At 37.1% G+C, this 27,049-nt stretch overlaps 1 protein-coding gene across 5 annotated transcripts in view; it reads right to left on the bottom strand.

Moving 5' to 3' along the window:
* The window catches only part of mid2 (midline 2), a 288,228-nt gene that overhangs the window by 52,058 nt on the left and 209,121 nt on the right, over positions 1 to 27,049 (bottom strand). For 3 of the 5 annotated variants that reach the window (XM_056471723.1, XM_056471721.1, XM_056471720.1), the window contains exons 3-4: positions 15,460 to 15,525; positions 13,388 to 13,483 (exon numbers count right to left, since the gene is read on the bottom strand). In XM_056471723.1, the coding sequence (XP_056327698.1) occupies positions 13,388 to 13,483; positions 15,460 to 15,525 (162 nt within the window). The remainder of the gene's footprint in view (positions 1 to 13,387; positions 13,484 to 15,459; positions 15,526 to 27,049) is intronic. The other 2 variants (XM_056471725.1, XM_056471724.1) reach the window with 1 other exon arrangement.

Here is a 27,049-nt window from a genome sequence, read left to right as displayed (position 1 = left end):
TTTGGATTTCATTATGATTGAAGTAATGCACTTTCTCCTGTTCTCTGATTGATTACTTCAAACCAGTTGCAAAAACAGCCTCATGATCACGTCTGCAACTAGTACACGCAAGTCTGTTCATTCACAAACTATGCGTGAAGTGAAAGTGAAAGTATCTCTTTGTGTATGTTAGTGTGAACTATTTAATATATCCACATAGTCATTCAAATTAATGTCCTGTGAGTGTTTTATAAGAGACGTGCGCCCATACAGGAGGATCTAGCGAAGCTTAATGGTGTTTCTGCCATAGAATGTAAAATAAACTTGCATATGAGCTTTAGACGTGCTCTGGCAGAAATGTTTACTGTTTATTTTTTCCCCAATTTCTGTTTCATTAGAGAGAAGATTTTTTTTCAACACATTTCTAAACATAATAGTTTTAATAACTCATTTAATGACTGATTTATTTTATCTTTGCCATGATGACAGTACATAATATTTTACTAGATATTTTTCAAGACACTTCTATACAGCTTAAAGTGACATTTAAAGGCTTAACTATGTTAATTAGGTTATCTAGGCAGGTTAGGGTAATTAGGCAAGTTTTTGTATAATGATGGTTTGTTCTGTAGACTATCGAAAAAAATATAGCTTAAAAGAGCTAATAACATTGACCATAAAATGGTTTTGAAAAAACTAAAAACTGCTTTGGTTCTAGCCAAAATAAAACAAATAATACTTTCTCCAGAACAAAAAATATTATCAGACATGTGAAAATTTCCTTGCTTTGTTAAACATCATTTGGGAAATATAAAAAAATAAAAATCTAATTCCAAGGGGGGCTAATAATTCTGACTTCAACTTAATATGTTAATAAAGACAGGTGGGCCTTCAAAAATTTATCAAAGAATGAAGTGGGCTCCGAAGTGAAAAAATTTGAGAACCCCTGGTCTATTGCACACTTTCTTTTTCTTTATTAAAGTTCTTCAGTCTCAAAAATGCAACATAAATGACATTTTCTGTATATAATGTTAAACTTTTCCTATACCTCTTCTAAATGCTGTGTGTGTTTTTGTCTGTGAAAAAATAGGCATCAAAACTGCTGAGTCCTTTGTTGGGAAATGAGAAACCAAAATGTAATGCTGACACAAAACCTTTTAAAGTATTCATTCACTTGTATTCAAAATAAAGACAAAACAACAGTTCACAAGTAAAAGGGAAATTCCAACTACCAAGTCCAAGTGTGATTAAACACAGCAATCTCATTGCAAGGGATGTTTCTATCAAAATACCACAGAAGTCACACTATAGTGCCACCTAGTATGTGACGGCAAATTGCATTTTTTTTGTAGCTCCATTTTTTTTGGTAAGAGAAGGGTCAAAATGGCTGTTTTGGTCACATAGGTCGCTGACCCTGGACCGTTTGTATTTCCTGGCAATTGGTTAACTTGTATATTGATACTGTAAAGTGTATCACTTTTATTAATCATTAGGGGTGTCAAAATTTATTGTTTCTTCGGTGCACCGCGATGCAGACATGGACAATTCGGCATCAGTTCATTTATCTCAGATGCCCTATGTTGCAGTAGAATACTATTTGAACGAAGCGAGGGGCGAGTAATTAAATTACTCCAACTGCTTCAAAAGCAGACAACTGTGCACAATTCACTGCATGTAAGTTTGCTGGACAGTCTTTCACTGCACTGAAGTACAGCAGAACCAGGAGACACTATTTCACTGCTAGGGAGAAAATGAAAGCTCTCTCTCTGTCTCTCACTTTGGACCTTTGAACTGCTGGCATGTTTGTAAGGTACCATTTCCTCTCCTCTATCGCTATTAAAGTGATACTTGTGGGTCCTGACACAAGAGTGTCTGTAAAGCCATTTTTCTTCACGGCGTCTATTACGGATCAGCTGTGATAGCTGCGGAATGTGCCCTTTGTTAAGCACATACAGACTGTTACCGCACATTTTGTGTCCGCATCACCCATCTGTGAACAGCGCTGACAGTTTTAGGGGGCACTCACACTATGCTATCCGAATTCTGACTCTAGCTCAGGCAGGGTTCAGTTGGCCGGCCCTGGCCCGGTTGGAAGAGGTGTGCCAGAGCATGGTTTACTTGGGCATAGGTGCGGTACACTTGAAGTGTGAGTGCAAAGCGCGCCTGAGCCCGAAACTGAAGACGCAACTTCACTTTTAAGGGACTGTTTCATATGTGTTTATTAATCATTCTTACTGTTCAATGAACGCAAACTGTCATAGTTTATTAAAGACCCCACAAACCCCTCGCTGCACGTTTACCTTCAGAAAACCTCCTAATACCTGCAGCACAAGGAGTTTTATGATAATTTATGAGCGTCAAAAGTGGTGGATCTGTTCGGCAAAATATTTAACTGCGGGTCACTGCATCCCAGATGACTAAAAATAATACAAAACGATATAACTAAAGTAATCTCCACTGTGCTGAGTGAGAGCGCTTCTCCTCCTGTTAAACTGAACAGTCGCATCATCGATGATGCAAGCGTGTCCCAGGTCCCGGTACGTAAAAATGCAGTGTGAGTGCAGGCCGAGGGGGAGAGGGGATGGGGGAAAATCGTGCTTCAGCACGGTTTAAGGCAACTGTACCTAATGTGAGTATGCCCTAAGAGCCAATCACTGCCCTTTCTGTTGAGCTTGAGAACACAATGACCAATCATAGGGCTGTAAGAACACACTCGACAATGCTCAGATAGCAAACGGAATAATGTTTACATTAGTATATATGCTATAAATGCTCATGTTGTCTTCTTTGATTGTATTTGAGTTTTGTTTGAAACATTCAAAACATTTCTTTGAGCAGGAAATTGGTGTAGTTCATATATCTGACTGCTTGTATTAAAGGACAAAATTGTATAACAAATAATATACTGTATAAATATAAATATATTTAAAAAATTTTATTTAAGAATTCTTGTTTTGTGAAGAAAAAATACAATTGTGGAGGGAAAGCATAGTCAATGCATCGTGATACACCAAGATATTGAGCCAAATTGAACCGAATTGATCACATGACAATCATAACCAAACCATAAGACCAGTCATGTGTTGTTTTTGTTGTTTCTTTTCTTTTCTTTTCTTTTCTTAAACTCTTCTTCTTTGTCATTATTGGTCTTTCACAGCCCTTTGGTATACACTAGTTTTAAAATGTACTTTATAAATAAATTGACTTGACACAGTTAAGAGTAAAACTGAGTAAAACTGAAGTCTCTCCAGTCCATTTGATGTGTGATTTGTCAACATTTGACATTTGACTCGGGGATAAGCATAGTGTGTAAAGCCCTGAATTATGCTAACTTCATTGCAAACGCCCAAAATAGTGTACCAACTGCAAACTTTTATTACCCAGTCTGTGATAAAGTCTAGCATTTTGCACAGAGTAAAGATTTGTTCTATGTTTTAGATTATTTGCTGGCATTCCCAAAATATCCAGCAAAATATTCTGCTCAACAGCCATAAAGAAAAGATAAAAAAGGGCCAGTGGACACATATACGTTTAGTCTGAAGCAAACCAACTTCTCTCTCTATTCAGCGGGCAAGTGCAGTGATGGATATCTCCTTTTACTGATACTGTATGTTCCTTATCACACCTCTTAACACATTGCTCTTCCATCGGGGATTGAAAACATTCCCGTAGCTTTTTTTTTGGTGACTATAAAAGGCTCTTCTGAGGCTGGCAGGGATGTGATGTGTGACTCCACTTCACTATGGCGTCTGTACCCTACTAGTCTGCCGTAAGTCAGCTAAGAGCCTGAAGGTTAAGTCGCCTGACACCTTGGCAGATTCATGTTGACATCTTTAAAGTATGGCTCTGCACACAGACGCTTTGTCTACGCATTTAGACTGTCCTAGACTGGATTAATGTTTATTGGACACTCAAGAAAGACTTACAGCCCTTAACAAACCTGCATCATTGTGGATTGGCGCACTGTGGTGGTAAAAACAGAATGGGCAATTTAGTCTGCACTTCTCTACTAGCACCTATTATGATATTTACACTGTTTTTTTATTTAAAATGCAATAAAATGGTTAATGCTGCACTCAAAATAAAAGATTTTTGCTGCTTGTTCATACTACTTATTTAAAATGAACCGAAACAACACTATTCTAGAGATTTTCTTGGGAAGCTTAATTTTATGTTCAATCAACTTAAAGTAGTTACATTAACTTAATGCATTTGTGTTAGGACAACATGAATAAATTGTGTACAACCCTGCATTTTTTACACTGTGGTGAATAAAACTGTGTTATTTTTTGAAGCGGAAAGATCTTTGGTTTCAAAATATTCCCCATGGAGCAAGGGGAATATTCAGCACTACGTTTACAATGCATACATGTAATAGTAATGTAGTTGTACCTTATGAATTCCCTAGTTTGCTCCTAGGGGAATATTTTGCAAGTTAATGTGATGCTGTGCACTGTAGGCCAGTGTTTACTGTAGTGTCTACTGTAGGCAGACTTCCATTTCCAAAAAATCCAGTGGTTGAAATGCAGAAAAAAGAGTGAACCTATAGATTTTAAGTTACAATAACTGAATATACATAAAGAAAGTGTAAGACAGTAAGACATAAATAGTTCTACACTGAAGAATACAAATATTTTTAAAAGAAAGTATGACAATTTCAACATAGGCTTATTCTAAAAACGTAGCCGTATATATGTATATACGCTTCTGGAGATTGCAAATTATGTAATCCAAAAGGACGTATGGCTGCATTTTTGTTTTAAAATTAACGCTACAGGGTGGTATGACGCCATTCCTTTTCGCGCTTATCAGCTGACCCGCTGACATGGCGGCTCTTTTGCTTTTATTTTGGCTTGTTACGTAAGCGAATGACGTCTAGCTCTGCCTTTTTGTCCCCTTTCTCGTGTTTGGTACCCATTCGAAAGGGTGCCGAAAAAGTGGTATGGTACGATTCGGTTCGAACCATACCGTATCACTCAATGGAAACGGGCCATTAATAAGCAAAAATGCGGTTTGTTGCTTTGCTCAGTGAGCAATACCTGTCCTAAAATTAGTTCTGAGATCAGTCTCAATCAAACGTATGTGTAACTCGTGAAATATGCTTAAAAATGGCTCTTTTAGTTAATTTTGGATAACTTAAAATAAAACTAAGAGACTTCGAAATGTACGGCACAAAATAGACATACATGACATTATCAGACTTTGAGTTTAAGATAAATAAAAATATAAGTGTATTTCAACTTTTATTTGATTTTTATTTTTATTTCAAATTACATTGGACCAACTTAATAGCAATTAATTGTGTAAATATATTTTTTTATTTAGTTCGTGCTAAACACATTTACTGGATGGAAATCCTGCTCTCAACTAAATTAAGTTCATCCAATTAGTTATTTTTTGAGTGCACTTATGACTGATTTGTGGTCCTGGGTCACAAATGCTTTTTTATATTATTATTATTATTATTATTATTATTATTATTATTATTATTATTATTATTATTATTATTATTATTATTGTTGTTATATACATTTAAGAAAAAGTAAAAAAGATGAACTCTGTTCAGAATATTTCACTGTAGAACCCAAAAAGTTAGCTCAAACCATTTAAAGAAACCACCTGCAACAAACCATTTAAATTCAAAAACTGATCCTAAGGAGTGCTGTGAACTTAATCCATTTGAGTAAATAAAACAATTTGAGCTGTTGGGTTTTACAGTGTACTTTCTAGCCATTTATATTGATAATGCTAAACAACAGCTGCAACAAACAAATCTGAAACAATCCAAGTGTAAAACTCCTCACTACGTTTTGTACTGTTTCCACTAGCACAGCTTGTGGGAATTAAAACAAATATTTTGTGCACATTTAATGGCAAAAAAACTACCACCCATATCTCAGCAAGTTATTTTCAGATTAAGCCCAGATGATAGCGTGCGCTGCATATAATGACTGCGCCAAGACTCCCTTTATTGATGAGGCTCATCAGTTCCTGACCTTTATTTCTTCATATTACCACATCTTCAATCTGCTAATCCACAGGGCGGCAAAGACACTGGCCACTATATAAAGGTCCTTAATGAGCTCCAGAGGTTCGCTTTTGGGTGCATAAACAATTTAAGTGCTGTTGAACAGATGCCACAGAGCAGAGGTCTGTATTTGTGGCAGCACTGATTACTGTGTATCTTTCCCATATGCTGACAGATGGGGCAGGTCTGAGAGCTCTAAGTGCAATGGCTGTACAAGACGCTCCTATGGGGCCTGCTCGTCGCCTGAGAGTCCAAGTGGCCCTGTTAAAAATGGATGAGGATGAGGCATATGCATCGCAGCATGGAGGCTCCAACCACACTGCCGCACACATGTCCATTGGGTGGAACAGCAACAAAACAAAGCGGCCCTTTGCACCGCAGGGCTAATAACCCATAGCTGTCCAAAGAGGATACCTCAAATGCCAAATAAGGGAGTCCAGGCCGAAATGGAAATTCCCAACTGAAAGTGCAAAGATCCCCTGACACCTTCGGTCCCCTGACAGGATAGCTCATAAGTTATTTATACACAGAGACTCTCTTAGGACTTTTCCTCCACTGTTCACTGTCACTTTCATCTAATGGAATCCATAGAAAGGTTTTCCATAGACAGTGTATTTCATATAACACTCACAGACACTGCTGTAAACATCTCTGCAGAACATCACTGATACTAACACCAACGCTGAAGGCTCTGTTTGATCTGGAAGACGTAATTCGTTTAGAGTTTGCATCTGCGGCGCATTGCGTTTATTCACTGTTAATGTTAGACATATATTCAAGCAGATGTTTCTCAACGAAGTGTATGAATCTGCTTTGAGATGTTCTTCAGATGTTGGCTAATGTGACCCTTAAAATAGAAAGTGATGCGTTCCAGATGATGCACTCGTTGGCCGACATCTTAATGGGTCAAATTCTGCAACAGTTGGGGCCAAAAGTGAGGTCTGGGCAAGAGGAATTCATACTTTGCTCTTTATTCAAATTATTCAAATGCACTGATTGGTCTTTAACAGAGCAAAATGATTAAAATAATAAATAAATTAATAATAAATATAGCTGCAAGCAGCAATTATTGTGGCCAAGCAGCCACATCATAAACAAGCACGGCAACAAGCTACAGAGCAACGTGAAAATTCTATAACTTTTTGGCAGCATGGTCTGAGCTAGGCATGGGATGATTTTCAAGGTATGCCACGGTTTGGAGAAGTTAAGATTTTAAAATCGCCAACATTTTCTGCTATACCGTTAAATAAGGTATATTTAAGATTTTTTATTTATGTTTTTTTTGTTTTGTTTTTAGGACAACAGTATTTCCAGCAGAAAAAAAATACAATGATGCCGTTTTAAATTGTACAGAAATCAGTGTTTTTAAAACAAATGAAGACAGCAGAAGACAATGATTTATTTTCATTATTTAACCTGACATGTTTACTGTTCCAAAATATATTAAATGTTTCTCAGAATAAAATATATTGTGTTCAAAGGGGAAAAGTTTTAATTTTATACCGAGACATATAAAAAGAGCATATTTTAGAGCAGTAATAATAATACGGTGAAATCGTGTCATTTTTATCCAAGGTTATAATACGGTCAGAATCTTATACCGGTCTAAGGTCTAGTCTGAGCCAAATTTGATGGAAATTGAGCTAACGATCTATGGTGAAATCAAAACAACAGATTTTCAAACTAATTCAAGATGGTGGACAGGAAGTTAGCCTATTCGATTCAAAAGTTATAAAGACAAACGTAAGCGAAAGTTTGGACTAATGGTGGTGCTAGAGAGTTTGAGTTAGAGAGTCCAAATTTCGCAAATGGTTCATAGGTGCCATAGACTCCCAGACCCCAACATTCGGTGCTTCTCACCTAAAAATACCAATCAGCATTTTTAGTAATCAGAGTCAGCAAGATAAATGTAAATTCTACATCCCTACATTTAAAAAGATAGCTTACAAAAAAATAAATTTTCCTCACAATTTACTCACACTCACATTTTTAGGAATTTTTCTTTTGTTGAACACAAAAAAAAAAAAACATGTTGAAGAATATGACATCCACTGACATACATAATACACTGTAAAAAATGCAGGGTTCAACACAATTCATTCACGCTGTCCCAACACAAATCAATTAAGTTAACTTAGGTTAAGTGGATTTGACATAAACATTTAAAATTTCCCCACAAAAATCTCAAGAGTTGTGTTGTTTCTGCTCATTTAAAAAAGTAGTTTGAACAAGAAGTTGAGTATACACTAAAAAAAAAAGGCTGGGTTCCACACAATGCCTTCATGTTGTCCCAACACAAATCAAACAAGTTAGCTTAACCACTTTTACAAATGAAAGTGGATTGAACATAAAATAATTAAGTCATCCAAAAAACAACAACATAAGAATTGTAATGTTACAACTCATATTAAATAAGTAGTTTGAACAAGAAACAAAATCCTTTTTCAGTGTAGGAAGATAAAATACTACAGAAGTCAAGGGCTGTTTTCCCCAACCATTCTTCAGTATTTAAACATAGTAGACTCTTAATCAGATTTTTTTTTAATCAGTTAATTACGATAATCAGATAACTATAAACCACAAACTGAAAATATTTAGAACTATAATTTCGGGTGTAAAGTAGTTAAAATGCTTCTTTTCACTGAGACTTTCATCTTGTAACAGAGCTGAATTCAATTGTAATGAACCTGTTATACTATTTCAAGCAAATAAATATCCTGCATTATGACTACAATTATGAAAAACAAAACTGCATAATTTAATAGGCTTTTTAAAAACTCTCTATTTTTATGACAAATGTTATTTATATGCAGTAGAAGACTAAAGCTAAACGATGAGGGATCAGTCAAACCTTTACAATTTATCCTCTAGGACATTTGCAGTGTCCTTAAAATCTGCCTTAATTTACATTATTACACCTCATTTGATCCTCAATAATTTACTATGCTTTTCAAATAAACATGACACAGGAGACTTGGCCTAAAAGAGACGTTCTTCTGTTCTGACGATTGTCAAGCTGTTTAATGAAGACTTGGATTTAAATATTAAGAGAGAAAACCACACAGCACACAGTTAATTATTGTATTTTATGGACTGCTTTAACCACTTTATTAACCTTGAGGGGGTTCAGCTCTATATAATCTACGTAACTGGGGATTTACTGCAGAAAGCTGTTTTTAAATGCTTTAAAATGTATGTCCTCTTCCACACTCAGCTGAAGTATGAGCTTCATTTCTGTGTGCTCAAACAGGAATGTGCAGGGTTTTTATGCTTGAGGTTCAGCTGAGGTTAGAGACGTGCTACGCATGCAGTCCCTTACGGGTTGAACAAGACTGATTCAGCTAATGAAGTAACAATGCCTTGTCACCTGCTTTCTTTTCTCAAACAGCAAGGACAACCATCTTGACAGAGTCATTAAAAGGACGCTCACATTTGAATTTCCCTTGTGCCTGATGTCTTAGTGCTGATCTTCAGTCATATTCGCAGAAAAAAAATAACTTGCTCAGCTGATGTTCAAGGTGACATCAAAGGCTAAATATATCCCTGGTGTCTTCTTTGTCTAGGCTTTAATAAGCCCTGATTTAAAGCTAAAGTCTGCTAATTTACTTTTAAAAGGGTAGTTTGATAATGTGCATGAATGAATATGCTACATTGCTAACAAATGGTAATATCATAGTCATTTATATATATATATATATATATATATATATATATATATATATATATATATATATATATATATATATATATATATATATATATATATATATATATATATATATATATAGATTGAAAGGACATTATATACTATATACTGCAACTGCAGGTTAACTATGTTTATATATAATGTCAGCCCTATACACAAGTGCTTAACTTTTCAGATTTTGATTGTAATGCAATAAAGTTCACCAATTATAAGGCTGCTTTGAACAGTAAATATACAAAGATACAAACAGCTATACAGCTATACAGCTATACAATAGCTAAACTAAGTTTCAATTTCTATCTTTCCCATATCCAAGAGTTTTGGTGTGGAGAAGCCCCAAAGAAACATACCAACCCATCTGTTGCATGCACAGAGTGAAGCATGGGGTGGATTTGTGATGTTTGGGCTGCAATATCATGGCCTTTCCTAGGCCCAATACTTTTGCTAGATGGGTGCACCACTGTTAAAAACTACTGGACCATTCTGGAGGACCATGAGCACCCAATGCTTTAAACATTGTATCCTGAAGGCGGTGCCACGTATCAGGATAATAATGCACCAGTGCACACAGCAAGACTGGTGACTGAGTGGTTTGGTGAACATGAAAGTGAAGTTGAACTTCTCCCATGGCCCACACATTCACCATGCCTAAATGTTATAGAGCAACTTGTTTTGGATGAGCGAGTCAGGAAATGTTTTCCTCCACTAGCATCACGTAGTGACCTGGTCACTACTCTACAAGAAGAATGGTTCAGAACCTCTATGGCCACAATGCACGACTAGTATCTTTCATTTCTAAGACAAACTGATGCTATATTGGTAACAAAAGAAGGCCCTACACCATACTAATGAAGTATTGTGGTCTAAAACAGGCATTTCTGTTTCATTGTTCAACCCCTGTAAGTTTTAATTAACAAATAAAAAAAATAAATACTACAGTGTCTTACTTTGACACTGTACTAAGCTAAAAAAATAGCACTATAGCCAAGCAATTGAATGTGATTACTAAATACTATTACTTTTATCTTAAAAATAAAGCAAAAACAGTAATATTTAAAATTCTGGGTGTATTTGAATATATGATGATGTGTTTGTTGATCAAACTTACATTTCCAGTCTCATTATTTTGGAAGTCTTAAAAGTGATACTTTCCTTCTGAAATAGTTTTGATATACTGACTTATTGCTCAGAAATATTTGCTAAAAAAAAAAAAATAACTAAAAGCGCTTAAAATTTTTGAGTTAAATGCTACTTTTTATGATCAATTTAAAGGGGACCTATTATGCCCTGTTTTACAAGATCTAAAAAAGTCTCTGATGTCTCTTGAGTGTGTACTGTATATGAAGTTTCAGCAGCAACAACAACAACAACAACAACAACAACAACAACAACAACAACAACAACAACAACAACAACAACAACATCAACAATTCTTTGTATAACTCTGAAACTGTTCCTTTTAGGCTTTGATCCAAATTGTGACATGTTGGTGACTGAATCTTTAAATTTTTAAAAGAAATGTTGCTTTAAATCTTTCAAAAGAGGGTGGATCTTTAAACGCCTGAGTGTCACATTAGCAGCAGATTCAAAAACTAAAGGAGTGTCAAAAGAAGTGTTTTAGAAGAAAGTAGTCTAGACTACAGTGTTCATTTATGCATCCTAAAACTCCACATTTATAATGCCTCTTAGTCGCTTACATTATCTTCAGCGGGGATTGCTTTATTTCTCAAAAAATTTACTATAAAATCTGACCAGCAACACTGGGCAAGCACACGTCACTCAAATAAACCATACAATGATGTTTTCATTCTGTCAAGCACACCATTTAAACATTCACAGTGTGCAATGTAAAAAGTATGTGATATAATAACAGCCCTTCAACTGACTGCATGCTAGCACATTCCACAGATTTTTAAGGCTGACACTCTATTAAGATTGACCTCACTGAAAATTCACAGCTGAACTTTCTCCATGTGTAGGCTATTTGTCTTACTAAGGATTGACGCCAAACGTTTAGACAAAATTTCACGTTCAGCGATTCTTAATCTTATTTAATCATACATCTCGTATGTTTAAGGCAGGGGTGCCCAAACTTTTTCTCACGAAGGGCCAAAAACCAAACTTGATTGAGGCTAGTGGATCGAAGGTAAATAAAGTTGTCATGGGTAATTTCCTAATTTATGTAATAATATTTAAAAATGACTAGAAAACATTGCTTTATATAAACTAATACAGTAATTTTTACATTTAAAATGAACTTATTACAGTAAAACCAAAACAATCTAATTTTTAATAACAGATTTACACTACTTTTTGCCTTGAGATTTGCTAGCCGATATCTTCTGCATAGTCCTCTATGTGCGACAGTATTTGCATTTTTAAAAATGCAGATTCATTTACAACATTTAATGGAAACATTTAATTTCAGTTTGCTTTTTTAGCTAAAAAACTTATGTCAAATTAGAAATGATCTTTGTCTTAAAGGCAATTGCCCCAACCCTCTCCATCATTCTCATTCTCCTTTCAGATGGGATGGTGGGCCAAATCAAAGGTTACACTGGGCCAACTTTGGCTTGCCGGCCCTACTCTGGGCATCTTTGGTTTAAGGTCTGCATATTTGTTATATTAATTGTTATTTTCAGCAGACTACAGTTTAAGATTAGGCCATCTATATTCCAGATTTCAAAAAGCCCAAAATATTTACATTTGTTTTCTGCATCTGCATATAAGATATGCAGCATATGTCATTATTAATTCATGAATCATTCATTCAGGATTAATAATTAACAACTGTAAAAAAGAAACAAATAAAGAAAAAAGTATTAAACACATTTTTGCATATACAATCTAGATCCAGACCTCTAGCAAAATGTATTTAAGCCTGCTCAAGGTTTTTTCTTTCTCTAATACTGACCATGAGTTCATTTCAATGAATGAATAAATGTAAAGTACTAGTCTCTTTTATCCACAAGACAAGCATGTACCTATCTACATTCACTTTAATATGCTCTTACAGTAGGTGTTCTTCTAGCCTTTACCTCAGCGGAAATGAAAGCAAATTCACATAAATACAGAACCAAAGTTAACACATGCCACACAAGAGCTGCTCATACAGCTGACTTCTGGACAGTTAATTAAAACCTTCATTGGCACATGAAGCAGAAATATAATCACATGCCTGCAACATTCAGTAACTGCATCAATCACATACTGCATACATCAACTAAACCATTTAGTTCAAGTATGATTCATTCATAGATTCACATATATAATACCATTTTAAAGGAAAGTTCACCCTAAACTAAAAATTCTGTCAGCATTTACTCATCCTTCTCTGGTTTCAAGCATTTCTGACTTTCTTTCTTCTGTTAAACATGAAAGAAAATATTCTGAAGCAAGCCATAAACCTGTAACCATTGACTTCCATAGGATTTGTTTGTCCTACTATGGATATCAATGGTTGATGGAATTCAGCTTTTCTCAAAAGTATCTTATATTGTGTTAAAGAGAAGAGTTCATTTTCAGTTTTGGGTGAACTAACCCTTTCAATTTTGTAACTGCACACTCTTTCAACACAGCACAAACTATTTGTGACTAAAAGTCTATATGAGGTGCTATGATGATGATGGTGACGTAAACGCTATGATTATTATGATAAATTTGCCTAGACTCACCTCCACCTGTTGACAGATCTGGATGAGTTTGGCCATCTGGTTCTCCAGCTCACTGTTCCTCTTCACCAGATTGGTTAAGTTATTCTCCAAGGTTTGCTGTTGGAATGACAGAGACGTGGCATTTAGACTGAATGAATCACTCTTTCTGTATGAAAAAGACAAGCTTTTTCCATTGCTTTTATCATATATGATAGAAAAACACTCTATACAGTCAGCAAGTTTATTCATGTATTTAATAATATGTTTATGCAGCAGGGATGCATTAAATTGATCAAAAGCAGCAATAACAAAATGTTTTGTGCATTGAAATGATTTCTGAAGGATCATGTGACGCCGAAGACTAAGCTACTAAATAAGTGAGAGCTACTAAAAATGTAAATTTCCATCACAATAATAATTCATATTTTAATATATAAAAAAATAGAAAACAGTATTTTTTCACAAATTGTTCAGTGTTTGATCAAATAAATGCAGCCTTTATTAAGACAAACCTCAGGCGTTTAAACAACATACAACCTACTCACAATACATACATTTTATGCTATAATAAGATGCTAAAAAGAACAGCCTGGATGTTTGAAACAACATGAAGTAATTTTCATATTTGAACAAACCAGCAATTTAACATGAGCTTAAATCCACACTCTATTCAGAGCTTGAAAACATGCTTCTCGAATCTGAAAACTGTATCACATAACATATCTGCTTTCAAAGGATTAAAGCAGCTATTTTTAAGGACAGCTTTCCCACAGCTCCCTATCTGTCTTTTTCCTGAACAGAGGAAAAACACAGAGCGGATGATTTTTTAGCGTAGGTGCGCATGGATAAATGATACAGAGTCCACAGAGATCCCACAAAGACGGATTAGATTCAAAACAAGCAACTAACAGCAAATTAGTTCCGCATCATGAGCGCTAATCGTCACTAACGAGAAACTGTGTGCTCTGGGCTGAGACTTTCACACTGGGGGGAGGACGGTGTCCTAATTCATGAGCACTTGTGTACACTTTGCAGAAACAGGTTTGTAGCAATTAAAGTTTAATAAGAGGTTTGAGGTCAGAGCTACTTGCGTTTGTTTAGCTCATGAAAAAGGAATGATGAGGTACTGGCATGTCCAATATCGTACAGTAATGGATTTTTACAGCACATAAACAGGATTTATGAGAGTATTGGATTGCACTGGTGCTGATATCATAATGCACTCTTAAAAATAAAGGTCCTTTAAAGGCAAAGGTGGTTCAATGATGAACTTTTCCACATAAGTTATTTAAATACAAAAAAATTTGGTAATATCAGAACTGACGGAAACACTTTAGCTGATTTTAGTGGCTTATTATCTGCCTATTATTAAGATATTGAATGCTTATTAATACTTAATGTAAAAAAGTACACATTCTGCATGATCTTATTCTAGATTTCAAATCCCACCTAACACATAAGCCCAATTATCACATTTATAACCATTAATAAGCAGCCAATTAGGAGTTTTTTTAGCTAAAAGTCATAGCTCATAATTTGTCAATACTGATAATTGTACCTTAAAATAAAGTGCGACTTAACTGACTTCACTACATATGGAACCTTTATTTTTAAGAGCATTCTGAGAGGTGGAAAACCATGTAATTAGTAAAAAGAGAGCACATGCTTCACTACAACACAAGTTGGAAAGATAAAGAGGAAAATCGTAGCGACAACTCAAAGAGAGCCGCTCGCCATGCTACACGAGCAGCTTTATGAAGTGATGACCCCAAAAGTGGAAGAAAGAGAGAGAAAGTCATAAACAAGACGCTGAGATGAACAGCTGATATTAATGACATGAGAAGAACAAAAAAAAGAAGCCTGAGCAGACTGAAAGGCAGGAGCGATGGGAACAACAAGATCGACAACATTGGCATACAAAAGCGAGAACGGAGCCTTTATGCTTCTCTTGTTTTGTGTTGTTTGTCTGTTCATGCATATGTGATGCAGCCTGACCCTGTCCACCTGCACGTCCCGCACCCCCCGTCAATGGCCTGAAATGCTGTCTTGCACACATCCAGTACATAAATTGTAAAAGGCAGCCGGTGACTCACCGCGGCGCTTGTCTTTGATGCCTCCATAACCGCTTCAGAAACTCTGGCAGGGCTCACTTGAAAAGCCTATGAACACACACACATACACACAGAGCCTTACTGGACTGGCCCGCTGATGGACGGTGGTATTATAGCCCCTGCTCTGTGCAACGGCTGGATTTTGTGCTTTATCTCTCTTGCTCGGCTGGGTAAATGGGCTGGAAGCACCTCGGAGCAGGTGAGGGTGTCTGTGTCAGACTGCCTATTCTGTGCGTACCGATAGCTTGCTTTACTCTGGGGCTTGTTGCGTCAGGCAGTCGCAGAGGTGCTTGTTTGGTGTGTCAGCATTTTAATATTCAAACTCACCCGTCAAGGACAGATGGGGGTCATTAATTAAAGACTGAACAGTCGAAGATGATTTATACATCAAAACCAAGTATCACCTCCCGGGAGAGAGAAGACAAGCTGCCGGGGGTGAACGAGCTTGGAGAGCAATTGGAGTGAGGAAAAAGAGAGAGAGAGAGAGAGGGAGAGAGACAGAGAGAGAGAGAGAGAGAGAGAGAGAAAGTTACAGTGACAGTGATAGTGAGAAGAGGAAAGGAAAGATATGAAAGTGAGAGGTAATTGAATTAAATAAGTAAAAAATAGTTATAAAAAAGAATTATATATATATATATACACACAAACAAAAGTTCTGTCTGGTTCTCAAATCTAATTGGCTGATAGCCATGCGATATTCTGCAATAACAGCACTCTTACAGCCTCCTCACCCTTCTGTATTACTTCGCCCACATAGAGTGACAGCAGATCAATGATCTCACAACAGTTTGATAAATATTGCAGCTGTTGGACAACATAATGTACTTTTGAGGCTTTTTCAGGTGAGAATGTAGTTATTTAGATTACAAAAATGCCATTTATTTATAAGGATAGTGGCTATTTTAAATATTTATAATTTCGGAGGTACAGTGCGTCGACATCCATCAGCCCGTCATACTGAGCAGAGCAAAGACGGTTGACGTTCCGCCACAAGATGGCGACAGAGACTGCATAATAAGCCATTAGAGGAGAAAAACTCAGTATTTATCAACTCACCTATTTATACCATAGTCGGGTAGTGTTTCTGGTAGTGTTTGCATTGCTTTGGCTTTTTCGGGGTTAATTATTGTGATCTCCCCATTGCAACAGAGAAATACAGGGAAATCTCTGTAGACTGATGACACTAGAAAGACACTTGAAGAAAGTAGTTCTCAAAAAGGATTTTTGAGACTTTCTGTGTTTGATTTTCTTTTTTATACACACAATTATGCCATCGAACTGTTGAATGAATACAATATCACACTCTTAACAGTGCAAATTAGGCTGTATATTGTAACTGGTTGGACACTAAGACAACGTATGCGTCCCACCAGTGCTGATATACAGCCATCTCACATTGCTATGAGTGTGATTTTGCTCATATATATATATATATACATACATATATATGAAAGTGAGGAAGGGAGAGAAGGAGAACCAAGCTGGAAGGACAAAGAGAATATAAATAACATGTATAATAAATAAAGAAATAAAAGAAAGGAACAATGAACAACAGGAAGGAACACAAGGAAGAAAAATAACAAAAGAAGGACATAAAGGAAAAAAGGTTATAAACTAGTAAGAAAGACGAAAAGAAAGAAAGAAAGAAAGAAGGAAGGAAGGCAGAAAAAGCATGTAAAACAAGAAGTTGATATAAACATGAACTATGGACCCTTTTCACAAGCCTGTTATGATGCGTTTAACGGTCATCATAATCTTAAATCTTTGAACGTTTTTAATATTTAGATTTTTAATATATTTTTTTTAAATGTATGAACATTTATATGCATTCATGAATGTATTATATCATCTTTGAGTCAACTTACAAAAAACGAATTACCGCTTGCAGGTGGCGTTTCTAATGCAGTGTCTATGGGACAGGAAAGTAAATTTGATGTTATTCTCCCCTCTGGCTGCCGTCATCAGTCTCCCACAATGTTTTTCCTTTTTCGGAAAGTATTTATAACACCATCAGGGAGTTCTTCTTTTATTATTTCAGCAAATAAGATATATATTTGTTGTATTCTCCCATTCACTGAGCTCTAAGTTTTCCCAACTATGATGCCTTCCACTACTAAGAACAACGGAAATGTGAAAAGGGTCTATAATAAAAAGGGAAAAAACAAAAACAAAGCAAATTAGAAAGGACTCAAATAGAAAGAACTGGAAGGATAAATGTAGAAAGGGATAATACAAGAAAAAGAAAAGTTGGAAGAAAACTAAATAAAGCTTGGAAGGAAGGGAAATATATATAGGCATAAAAGGAAGGATGGAAGGAAGGAAGAAAGGAATAAAGGAAAACCAAGAAGGAAAGTACGGAAGTATAAGCAAATTAAGGAAAGAAAAGATAGGAAATAAAACAGAGAAAAACTAAGATAGAAGGATAAGAGCAAAGGGAGCAGGAAATGAAAGAAAGAAAGAGAAAGAGAGTGCGTGGAGTGGCACTGCAGTGGCCCCAGGACAGCAGGACCAGTGTGGATTGGGCTGAACAAGTCTGAAGTAACTCATTAAAGCAGACACTAGACTTCAAAGACACATACACACAGAGAGAGAGAGAGAGAGAGAGAGAGAGAGAGAGAGAGAGAGAGAGAGAGAGAGAGAGAGAGAGAGAGAGAGAGAGAGAGAGAGAGAGAGAGAGAGACTAAAGACACAGTAACACTTAGGGAAAAAAATCTATCTAATATGTAACTAATATGTAAATCTATCTAATATGAAACGCAGTGCTGCAGCACACAACTGACACTCTGGCATGACTGACATAAAGCAATGAGTGAGTGAGAGTGAGTGACAAGAAAATGTCTTTTTAGGCTACATTTTATGGCAATTGCACCCACTTATCCTGCAGAATTGTTGATCAGCACCTAAAAGAATCAAACTTGCCCCGAAGAAGCTTTGAACCCAACCAAACAAAGCCAAAACAGCCAGAAATATCAAGTCCACATGATTCACAAGAGCCTGTTATCAGATCAGAGATTATCCTAGACACAGAGGCAAGTTGAGATGTACAAGATATTTGCTGAGTTGCCGTTTGATGCTCACACAGTAGGCGTTACACACTTTAACAGCCGTGCACTGCGTCCATTAAGTTCTGGGTCAGAGTGACAAACAACAACAAATCCCCAAACAGAATTATATCCTGAGGCGAGAAAAACAGACTTCAAAGTGGGTGTGTTTAATTATTCTGCGATCTTCTCTTGTGTGTGTTTTTTTTTGGAGGGAACACAATGCGGAAACACAGCAACGGGCGGTTGAGTGCGTGCATGTGTCAGCAACCAGTGCCTGCTGGGAAATGTCGCTCGCACAGGATAATATTCCGAACCAGCACTCTCTAGAGACTCGCAAACTCAGTCTAATGAGAAGCCACTGCTGTTTCTTACCAGCCTCCGCTCTTCTAATTAATTAGACAGAGTCATTTAATTCTGTCTACATTACCCTTGTTTGAGGCTTGTCTGGGGAGCGCCATTAAGCTTTTAACGCAGTCGAATACGCCCCCTTCTCTCCATCAAAAAAACAAAAAAATCAATCCTGTAATGCCGCGCTTAAAGCGCTGACCCTGTCAAATGTCTAGCATGCCTGAATCCAAATGAAAATATAGTCAACTTCTCAGCTCAGGTGTTTTTTTTTTCTTTTCCATGAGAACATCTCTACTTTGTCCTCATATTCTCTAATAAGGTAGAGTCTTCATCTACGTTTTCCACTGGGATGCGTTCAGCAGCCTGAAGACCACAGACATCTTTCTTCACCGACTAACTGGCTTGAAGGTTAAAGGGACGAGTGTCAGAGGAATTACTCGCTCTCACGGGGAAGACGCATCCCTTGAGGGAAAATGTTCTTCATGCAAAGCAACTTAAGGGGAATGTGCTTGAGTTAATTACACCCACCGAGGACATTAAAAGGAAAGGAATTGCTCAGTTAGACAATAATTAATTTTAATCAAAAAGCATAGTTTCTTTGAGCGACACAGAGGCGCCTACGCTTGTCAGAGTCTAAGGGAAACAGGGACAATTCGGCTTCTGCCAGCATACAGAAATGAGGTTAGTTAATCATATTTAATTAGATGAAATCAAAATCGAGGTTGTGTGGGATGAAATAATATTCACTATTTCATTTTAAAGGGATGTGAAGAATTGGGCAATAAGTTTCTTGTGTGTTTACTTTCAGTAGCTCCAATTGAAACCAAAAATTTTATGGAAAATATCAAAGTGGGGTTTTAAAAATATGATGTCTTTTCACACAATTTTGGTTTTATTTTCAAAAATGAGATAAAATTTAAAGAAAATGTAGAAAACTTCTATTTTGACTTTTATTGTGTACAATAAAAGTCAAAAGTAAGATTTTTTTGTGTGTATAATGTTGCCAAATACATTATGAAAAATATTCTTTAATTTTTTTTTGTATATATGCACATTTTTTTTGTAAATGTATACTGAAATGTGTTTCCATTATGGAAGAAGAAATCCAAAACAGCTTATTTTGACTTTTTAAGCCACAGTTAAGACACAGTAAAGCCTATTACAATGCAATTACAAGAAACCAAGTTTTGATAAATAAGATATCAAGGTGTAAACCTATAATTGTGAAAATGCTAATATAATATTACAATATTCCTGTATGATGCATGCACTGCTGGTGCAACAATTGACTTCAGGCCCAATCATAAACGGTACACTTATCACCCCTCTGGGTCCATGCTTTGTGACATAATACTACATTTTCTGTTGAGCTGAATTATGGCTGAAGTTCGCCTCATTGGCTTGGCACTCAGCGGCCGCAAAGCAGGTGTTCTTGAGCACACTTCCAAAAGGTAAAATAATAAATGGTACACTATGCCTACACTCTCATAGAGTTAATGGACCTACAGTACAAGAATTTTGCAGGCTGAAAGAGTAGGCGATAAATGCAAAAATTCAGAGGCAGCTCTGCAGATTTTCTGTTGGACTTGACAGAATTAAAAGAATACTGCATAGTGTTTAATTTGCTCAAACCAATGTTTTGAACCAGTTTAAGAACAAAAAGCCAATTGTACAATACATACTATGTTTAATTGTCATGGATCTCATGGTTTTGTTTGGAAAAACAAGGTGCACAATCCTGCTCCTGAAAGGACAAAATTCTGTGTTTTATCTCCAAACTAGCTCATACACAGTTGCCTGAAAGTTTCTAGTGAGTCAAATCTTGATATTCTGATTTTGAAGTGTTTTAATTAGGACTTGGAGCTTAACAGAAACAGGTTTGGACACCCCTAGTCTCAGCCTCAGACGTCATGCCAACAGACTGACTGAACCTCTGATGCACATGGTGCACAAAATTGGAAGAAAAAAAAAGCTGAAGAAATTCCAATTGTATTCTTTTACAGTGCACCTAGAAACATAGATGTTATAATGGAAAACATGTCGTGTTTACGTGCAAACAGAAAAGCAAACAAAGACCCACTGTGCTTTAAAAAAGTCTCATTTGGGACCAAAAGTCCCAAAGAATGAAGCAACTGAAAAAAGTCTGCACTCTCTCAAAACATCCAACATCAAAAAGACAGAAGCAAGATGAAGTGACAAACAATTTACTTAAAAAAGGCAAAGGCTTTAGTTACATGTTGACCATTGTCAATGCCAAGCTAACAGGTTACAATATAGACTCTTTAAATACATACAAAACTTCTGCTATGCGTATATTTCCATGCCTCTCTATACATGATGCAGAACAAAATGAACGGTGATTGGTGGCATCATATTTAAACCCACCCCACTCTGCACCCCCTTCCAAATGACTTTTTGTCCTGCATGCTATAACAAACAAAACTAATCCTTTATGATTTATGCACTGATGTTGCAAAAGGAGACTAAAGTGCAATCCCAAATGACACCTTAAACTCTCATGGCCTTCACAGTCCTCAAATTCTTGACTTATTGCAACTTTTACTGTCTACAAGCCTACAAGTGTTGTGTATGATGAACTCAAACTCTGACTTAGCTCTGTATGTTTTTTTTTTTTACAAAGTCACAAGTATGTTCTGCCTTCTGTTTAAGTAACTGCTTCCATTTTGAAAAATTGAGTAGCGTTTTCCAGCCTTTACCTTCTGATAAGAACTTATCAAATAATCACCTGACAGAGAGTCACATGAAGATGCATTAACATACTTTAATAACTTTTAAAACTCCCCAAAAAACTGCCAGAAAAAGAGGCTGACAGCTTTTTTTTATTCTAGCCATCATCTCCTTTTACTGCATGGCTGGGAGGCTGATATTGGCGTCTACTTGAAAGAGGAACACGAGGGTCACAGCTAATGGCCGTTGTGGAGCAGGAGTGAACTCTGGGCCACACAGTATAAAAAGAGGACATGCAAAGCTGATGAAACTACATGAAAACAATGCACGACAGAGGCTGTTAAACAAAAAGCCTAAGCCCTCGAGAGGATCCTGAGGTCTCAGATCCAAAATGAAGCTTGTGGTTTATTTATAACCACACAACTTCTGAGACACTTTTCGGAGAGATACTGTCTCCTCCATTTGACTTTGAACCATATCCGAACCCAACCCTGCACGCTCCCTGTAATCATAAGCTGAAGACAACTTTCAGCCTGACATCTGTCTTTGACAGGCAGCCTAACAAACGGTTTATTCAGAAAATTAATTTGCAGAAAAGGTCTTGGCTCATCTGCCAGTGAGTAAAGTGCTATCAATTTGGACAAGCATGGGAATGCTACAGACTGATTCACGCAGCATGTCTGCTAAATGGCTTTACATTTCATTTGTGTAACACAATTAACCGTTATAGATTTTCCCGGGATTCGACTGACATGGTGATTCACTTTCTTTGGAACACAGTGCTCGCTGGTGACGAATTGAGAAGTCCAATTGGCCCTGGGGTTCAGACTTGTCTCATTCTTTAGTTTGAAAGATTGCTTGGTTTCTGAAGCCCAAAACATTTGGTTGTAGCTTGGTAAAATGTACGCAAGTGTGCACAGGTGCACAACTTATATCACCACCCAGGAATGCTGCCTCCAGACTCTCATTAAGCTGTGAAAAGTAGTGTTATGAATTCAAGGTGAAAGAGGGTGGGTACAAAGCAGAGGTGGAGAGAAATACAGCACTGCTGTGCTTTCAACACCATAAATTATTACAGCTGTGATCAGGGAACAACAACAAATCTACAATTGGTGCTATTGTGCGGTTTGTTGTTTTAGTTGATGATGTACACCCTGGAGGTATTGTGGATGCCATAAATCACTTGACGGGCTTCCAATGAAAACTAGATGAATTGTTTCTAAGTTATCACTCAATGCAGGTGTATTTTCGCTTTTTCGATAAACATTGCTTGAGCAAATTCAGTTAATGTTAGATAAAGCTTGCTCCTATTATGGCTCTCTGGTCTAAGGTAAAAGGTTTGAGTGCTCCTCCACTCAGTGAGTGATGTTTTCAGGCATGTGTGTCATACATATTCACTCTTTCCCTCTCTTGAACCTGCAAACATTCACTAAACTGTCAAATGAAGTGAGAAAAGCGCCATGCCTTGATTATTTCTATTCACTGCCATTCTTTGCAGCACAAATCACGCCTCCTTACTATGTAAATGTGACTCATTATAGCTTTGAATAGTATCCATGCAAAAAAATGGTGAGATGTGTCTGGCACCTCACATAATGATGGCCGTGTTAGAATTTGTTCAATTTTGCAAGTTTGAAATCGTCCTTTATTGCTCCTTTAAACACTAGTTGATACAAATTCTTCTTCTTTCCCGACACTTCCTATAATCCCTCTCCCTTGGAATTTGTAAGTTCTGGAGAGCAGGACCTGCCAAGAGGAAAGCCACAAAACAAATGCATCCTTCTCAATTGAAAATCCTAAATCCATAGATTAGCTATACCCGGATAAATGATTCAAACAGAAAACATGAAAAGGCATGTTTTCCCCTCTTCAGGCAGAGCACGTGGGGCAGCATGTGCAGGGACTTGCCATTTGAAACCTTCAATTGCGGATGAAGGGTGAGTCACGCTGTCGCTCTGCATCAGGAGACCTTCTGTCCTCATCTTCTACATGTTGTCCATCTCTCTCACTGTCCTATGACCGCTGAGAAAGAGCAAGAATGCCAATGGCCAGAGCAATAGTGGGTCAGATTCTGCCGAAATGAAAAGCATACAACCAGTGCTCCAGGCAGCAACTAAATGGCCTGAAAAATGGGCTTTTCTCTAAAAGTGACTAAATTCTGTTAGAGGTCACACTGGTGCCACTACCAATTTGCTTAAATGATAAACAAGGACATTGTGTAGTAAGAACGAAACTGCAAATGGATTTAGTATGTTTCATACTAAAATGTAAACTGAGGGCGTGTGAAAGGCTGGGCGAAAATTCTATTTTATTGTTTAACTCGAGTGTGAACTTAACTCAATTTGTTTGAATGAAAATTGTTTTTACCACAGGTTTTCACCCTAAAGGCTGATTTATCCTTCTGCGTCAAGTGTACACGTATGGTCTGGTGCAGCCTTCACGCGGTCGCATAGCCCTCGCCGTGGCTAACGCGCACTTCTCAAAAAACTACACGTCGCAGTGACACAGATTGATCTTTCTGATTCATTTTTAGCCACAGAAGTGACCGATGAGACCGAAATTGAAAATGATTGTTTCTCTAGTGTGATTGTTCAGCCTAGCCTTGATTTTCCATTTAGTAGGGAGAAATTAATCAGCGCTCAACAAGCTGATGAAACACTGTCAACATGTAAATCCTCTCTGATTGACAAGTCTGATTTGCCTAAACATGCCATTGCATATTTTTTAAGTGATGGTGTGCTTATGCGAAAGTGGAGCCCTGAAAATGTAAGACAGGAGTGGAATTCTGTATTTCAGGTTGTTGTTCCACAAGTCTATCGTAAATATGTTAAGTCTAGCCCATGACCATTAACATTCTGGACACTTAGGGGTCAAGAAAACCTACCAAAACCTCTTGAAACATTTCTTTTAGCCAGGAATGAAATCCTCTGTGTCCCAATATTGTCGCTCATGCCATTCGTGCCAAATTGCTGGGAAACCAAATCAAGTTGTGTCACCAGCAGCACTAAAACCAGTTCCTGTGTTAGATGAGCCGTTTGAAAAGCTTATGATAGATTGTGTGGACCTGTTACTTTCATGTTGCGTCCTTGCCCCTAGACGGGGCGTAACAGTTTACCTTATGATTAAAGTTGTCAGCCGGTTCCGCTTCTGAATAAGCGAGGTTTAGCTACTTGTACATTAAGGTAGTGTTTAGAAAAAAACAAAACAACTGCGAAGAAACTCAACACAGAGGAACATAAAAACCTACTGCCAGCTAGAGTTTCGGTAATGTTATTGCAAAGCAACACAAACAGCGTGCAGAAGTATAAATGCACGGCTACGTGCAAGGCAGGCGCCGTGGGCCACGTCGATCACTTGACGCAAAAGTAAAAACCAGCATTAACATGTGATGCTCCCATATGGGTTCCCATAGTTCCCTCACATTTGCCATAGAAACACACAAACAACATGGAGCAGTGAGCAGAGTGGAACTCTGAGAAATGTTGAGCTATATAAAATGAAAAAGAACACACAAACACACCTGCCAAAAAAACTGCATAATTCAGGGCTCTCAGCCACGCATTCACTGTGAGACACGCATTTGAAACTGCGTGCCACACAATGGAAAAGACAAAAAAGGAGAAGATGAACAAATGAAAAGAACTGTTACCGATCTGATGTTGGATGTTTCTGTATCTGGATAAATGATGTGACCCAGCCGCAAAGACGTTCATTACTGTAAATATCAACACTGACAAAACTTGATCAGTACTTTAGACTAATCTACCAGATGTAGCGACCCGATGCAAACAAAAGAATTAAAATGCAACCCACTAGTCCATGTGGGTAATGTATATAAAGAAATATCACACAAAATAAACATAAATAAACCTCTGAATGCATGTTCATTGAAAAATAAAACAAACCAATAAAATAAATCATCTTGAAAAATGCCCCTTTTTAAACAATCATTATGCATTTACTTTCATTGTAATTGTATAAAATGGCTTAATTAGGCCCTATTGGAATTGCTCTGTTTCTTCTTCTTCTTCTTCTTCTTCTTCTCTGGAATGAATCGCAATTTTGAGGGTCCTAAAACATGTCCTAAAACTCACGAAACTTTGCACACGCCCCAGAAGTGGCGAAAATTTACGTTTGTTATGGGTTTCGGAAGTGTGCGTGACAAAATGACTTGACAGCACCACCTATGACGGACTAGCCCCCGAGCTACGAATCACGCACGCATACAAAAATTGGCACACACGTCAAACATGCCGAAACCTACAAAAAAGTCTTTTGGAGCAATATCTCAAACCCAACAGGAAGTCGGATATTTTTAACTTCCTGCGCCGAAAAAGTGCCGTTTTGCCATTTCCAGGCGTTGTATTTTAACAAACTCCTCCTAGGGATTTAATCAAATCAACACCAAAATTGGGTTTTGTCATCTAAAGGCCTTGGCAATGTTAAATTGCCGAAGATCTAGAGTTTTCGTCGAAGAGCGTGTCTGTGGCAGCCTCGCAAACTTTGACGATTTGCCATGAAACAGGAAGTTGTTATTACTCAGTCATGCATTGTCCAATCTGCCTGAAAATTTACACGTTTGATAACAGTCCTGACCTGAACACGTTTACATGCCAATATCCAGGTACAGTTATAACGCCACCTGCTGGCAACAGGAAATTACTTTTAACTCAGCCAAACAATGTCCGAGCTGCCTGAAAATTCACAGGTTTGATAAGTTTCCTCTCCTGAAGACATCTAAATGCCAATATTGAGTCATAATCATAGCGCCACCTGCTGACAAAAAGAACTTTGGTTTATAACTCAGCCAAACAATGTCCAATCTGCCTGAAAATGCACAGCTTCGACGAGATCCCTGTCCTGAAGACATCTACATGTCAATATTAAGTCACAGTCATAGCGCCACCTGCTGAAAGGAGGAAGTTTGGCATAAGTTGGTGATTTTCTGAGGTATTTTAATATATATCTGCCTAAGTTATTATTGTTCGCTGTTCTCTGTCATCCTAAGGCCACCGGGCGGCGGGGGGCCTGGGTGCGAGGTCCCTTTCATCGCTGCTTGCAGCTTTAATTTATGTTATTATTAAAATTAATATATTGTTTTGCATGCATGCAAATTGTGTCATTTTGTTAAATTTGACAAAATTTGAAAACTTTAAATGAATTTTTTTCTTCAGCATTTTATGTGTCATAATTAATTATAATTATGTTAATGTTATATAGGTGACTCTGAATCTTCAACTCCAAGCATTTTTTTTGTTTGTGAGGGGGATCGATTTAAATCGTAAATCGACTTTTTGGTGGAAAAAATTGGGGAGTTTTTAAAAAGGCCATATCGCCCAGCCCTAGTGTGATGTCATTTGCATGGTGACAAAATGACACAGTTTGTGGTGTCACTAGTTAAAAAGGCTTATTTTTCTTGAATGTTCTTCAAAACACTTGGGATAAAGTAAGAATATAAGTCAGCAAAACATATAACCCTATTCAAGTGGTTT

Source organism: Danio aesculapii, chromosome 14 (genome assembly GCF_903798145.1).
Source record: "Danio aesculapii chromosome 14, fDanAes4.1, whole genome shotgun sequence".
Classification (NCBI taxonomy): domain Eukaryota; kingdom Metazoa; phylum Chordata; class Actinopteri; order Cypriniformes; family Danionidae; genus Danio; species Danio aesculapii.
Note: the sequence above shows the minus strand (reverse complement) of the source record. Positions and strands in the feature narration are given on the sequence as shown.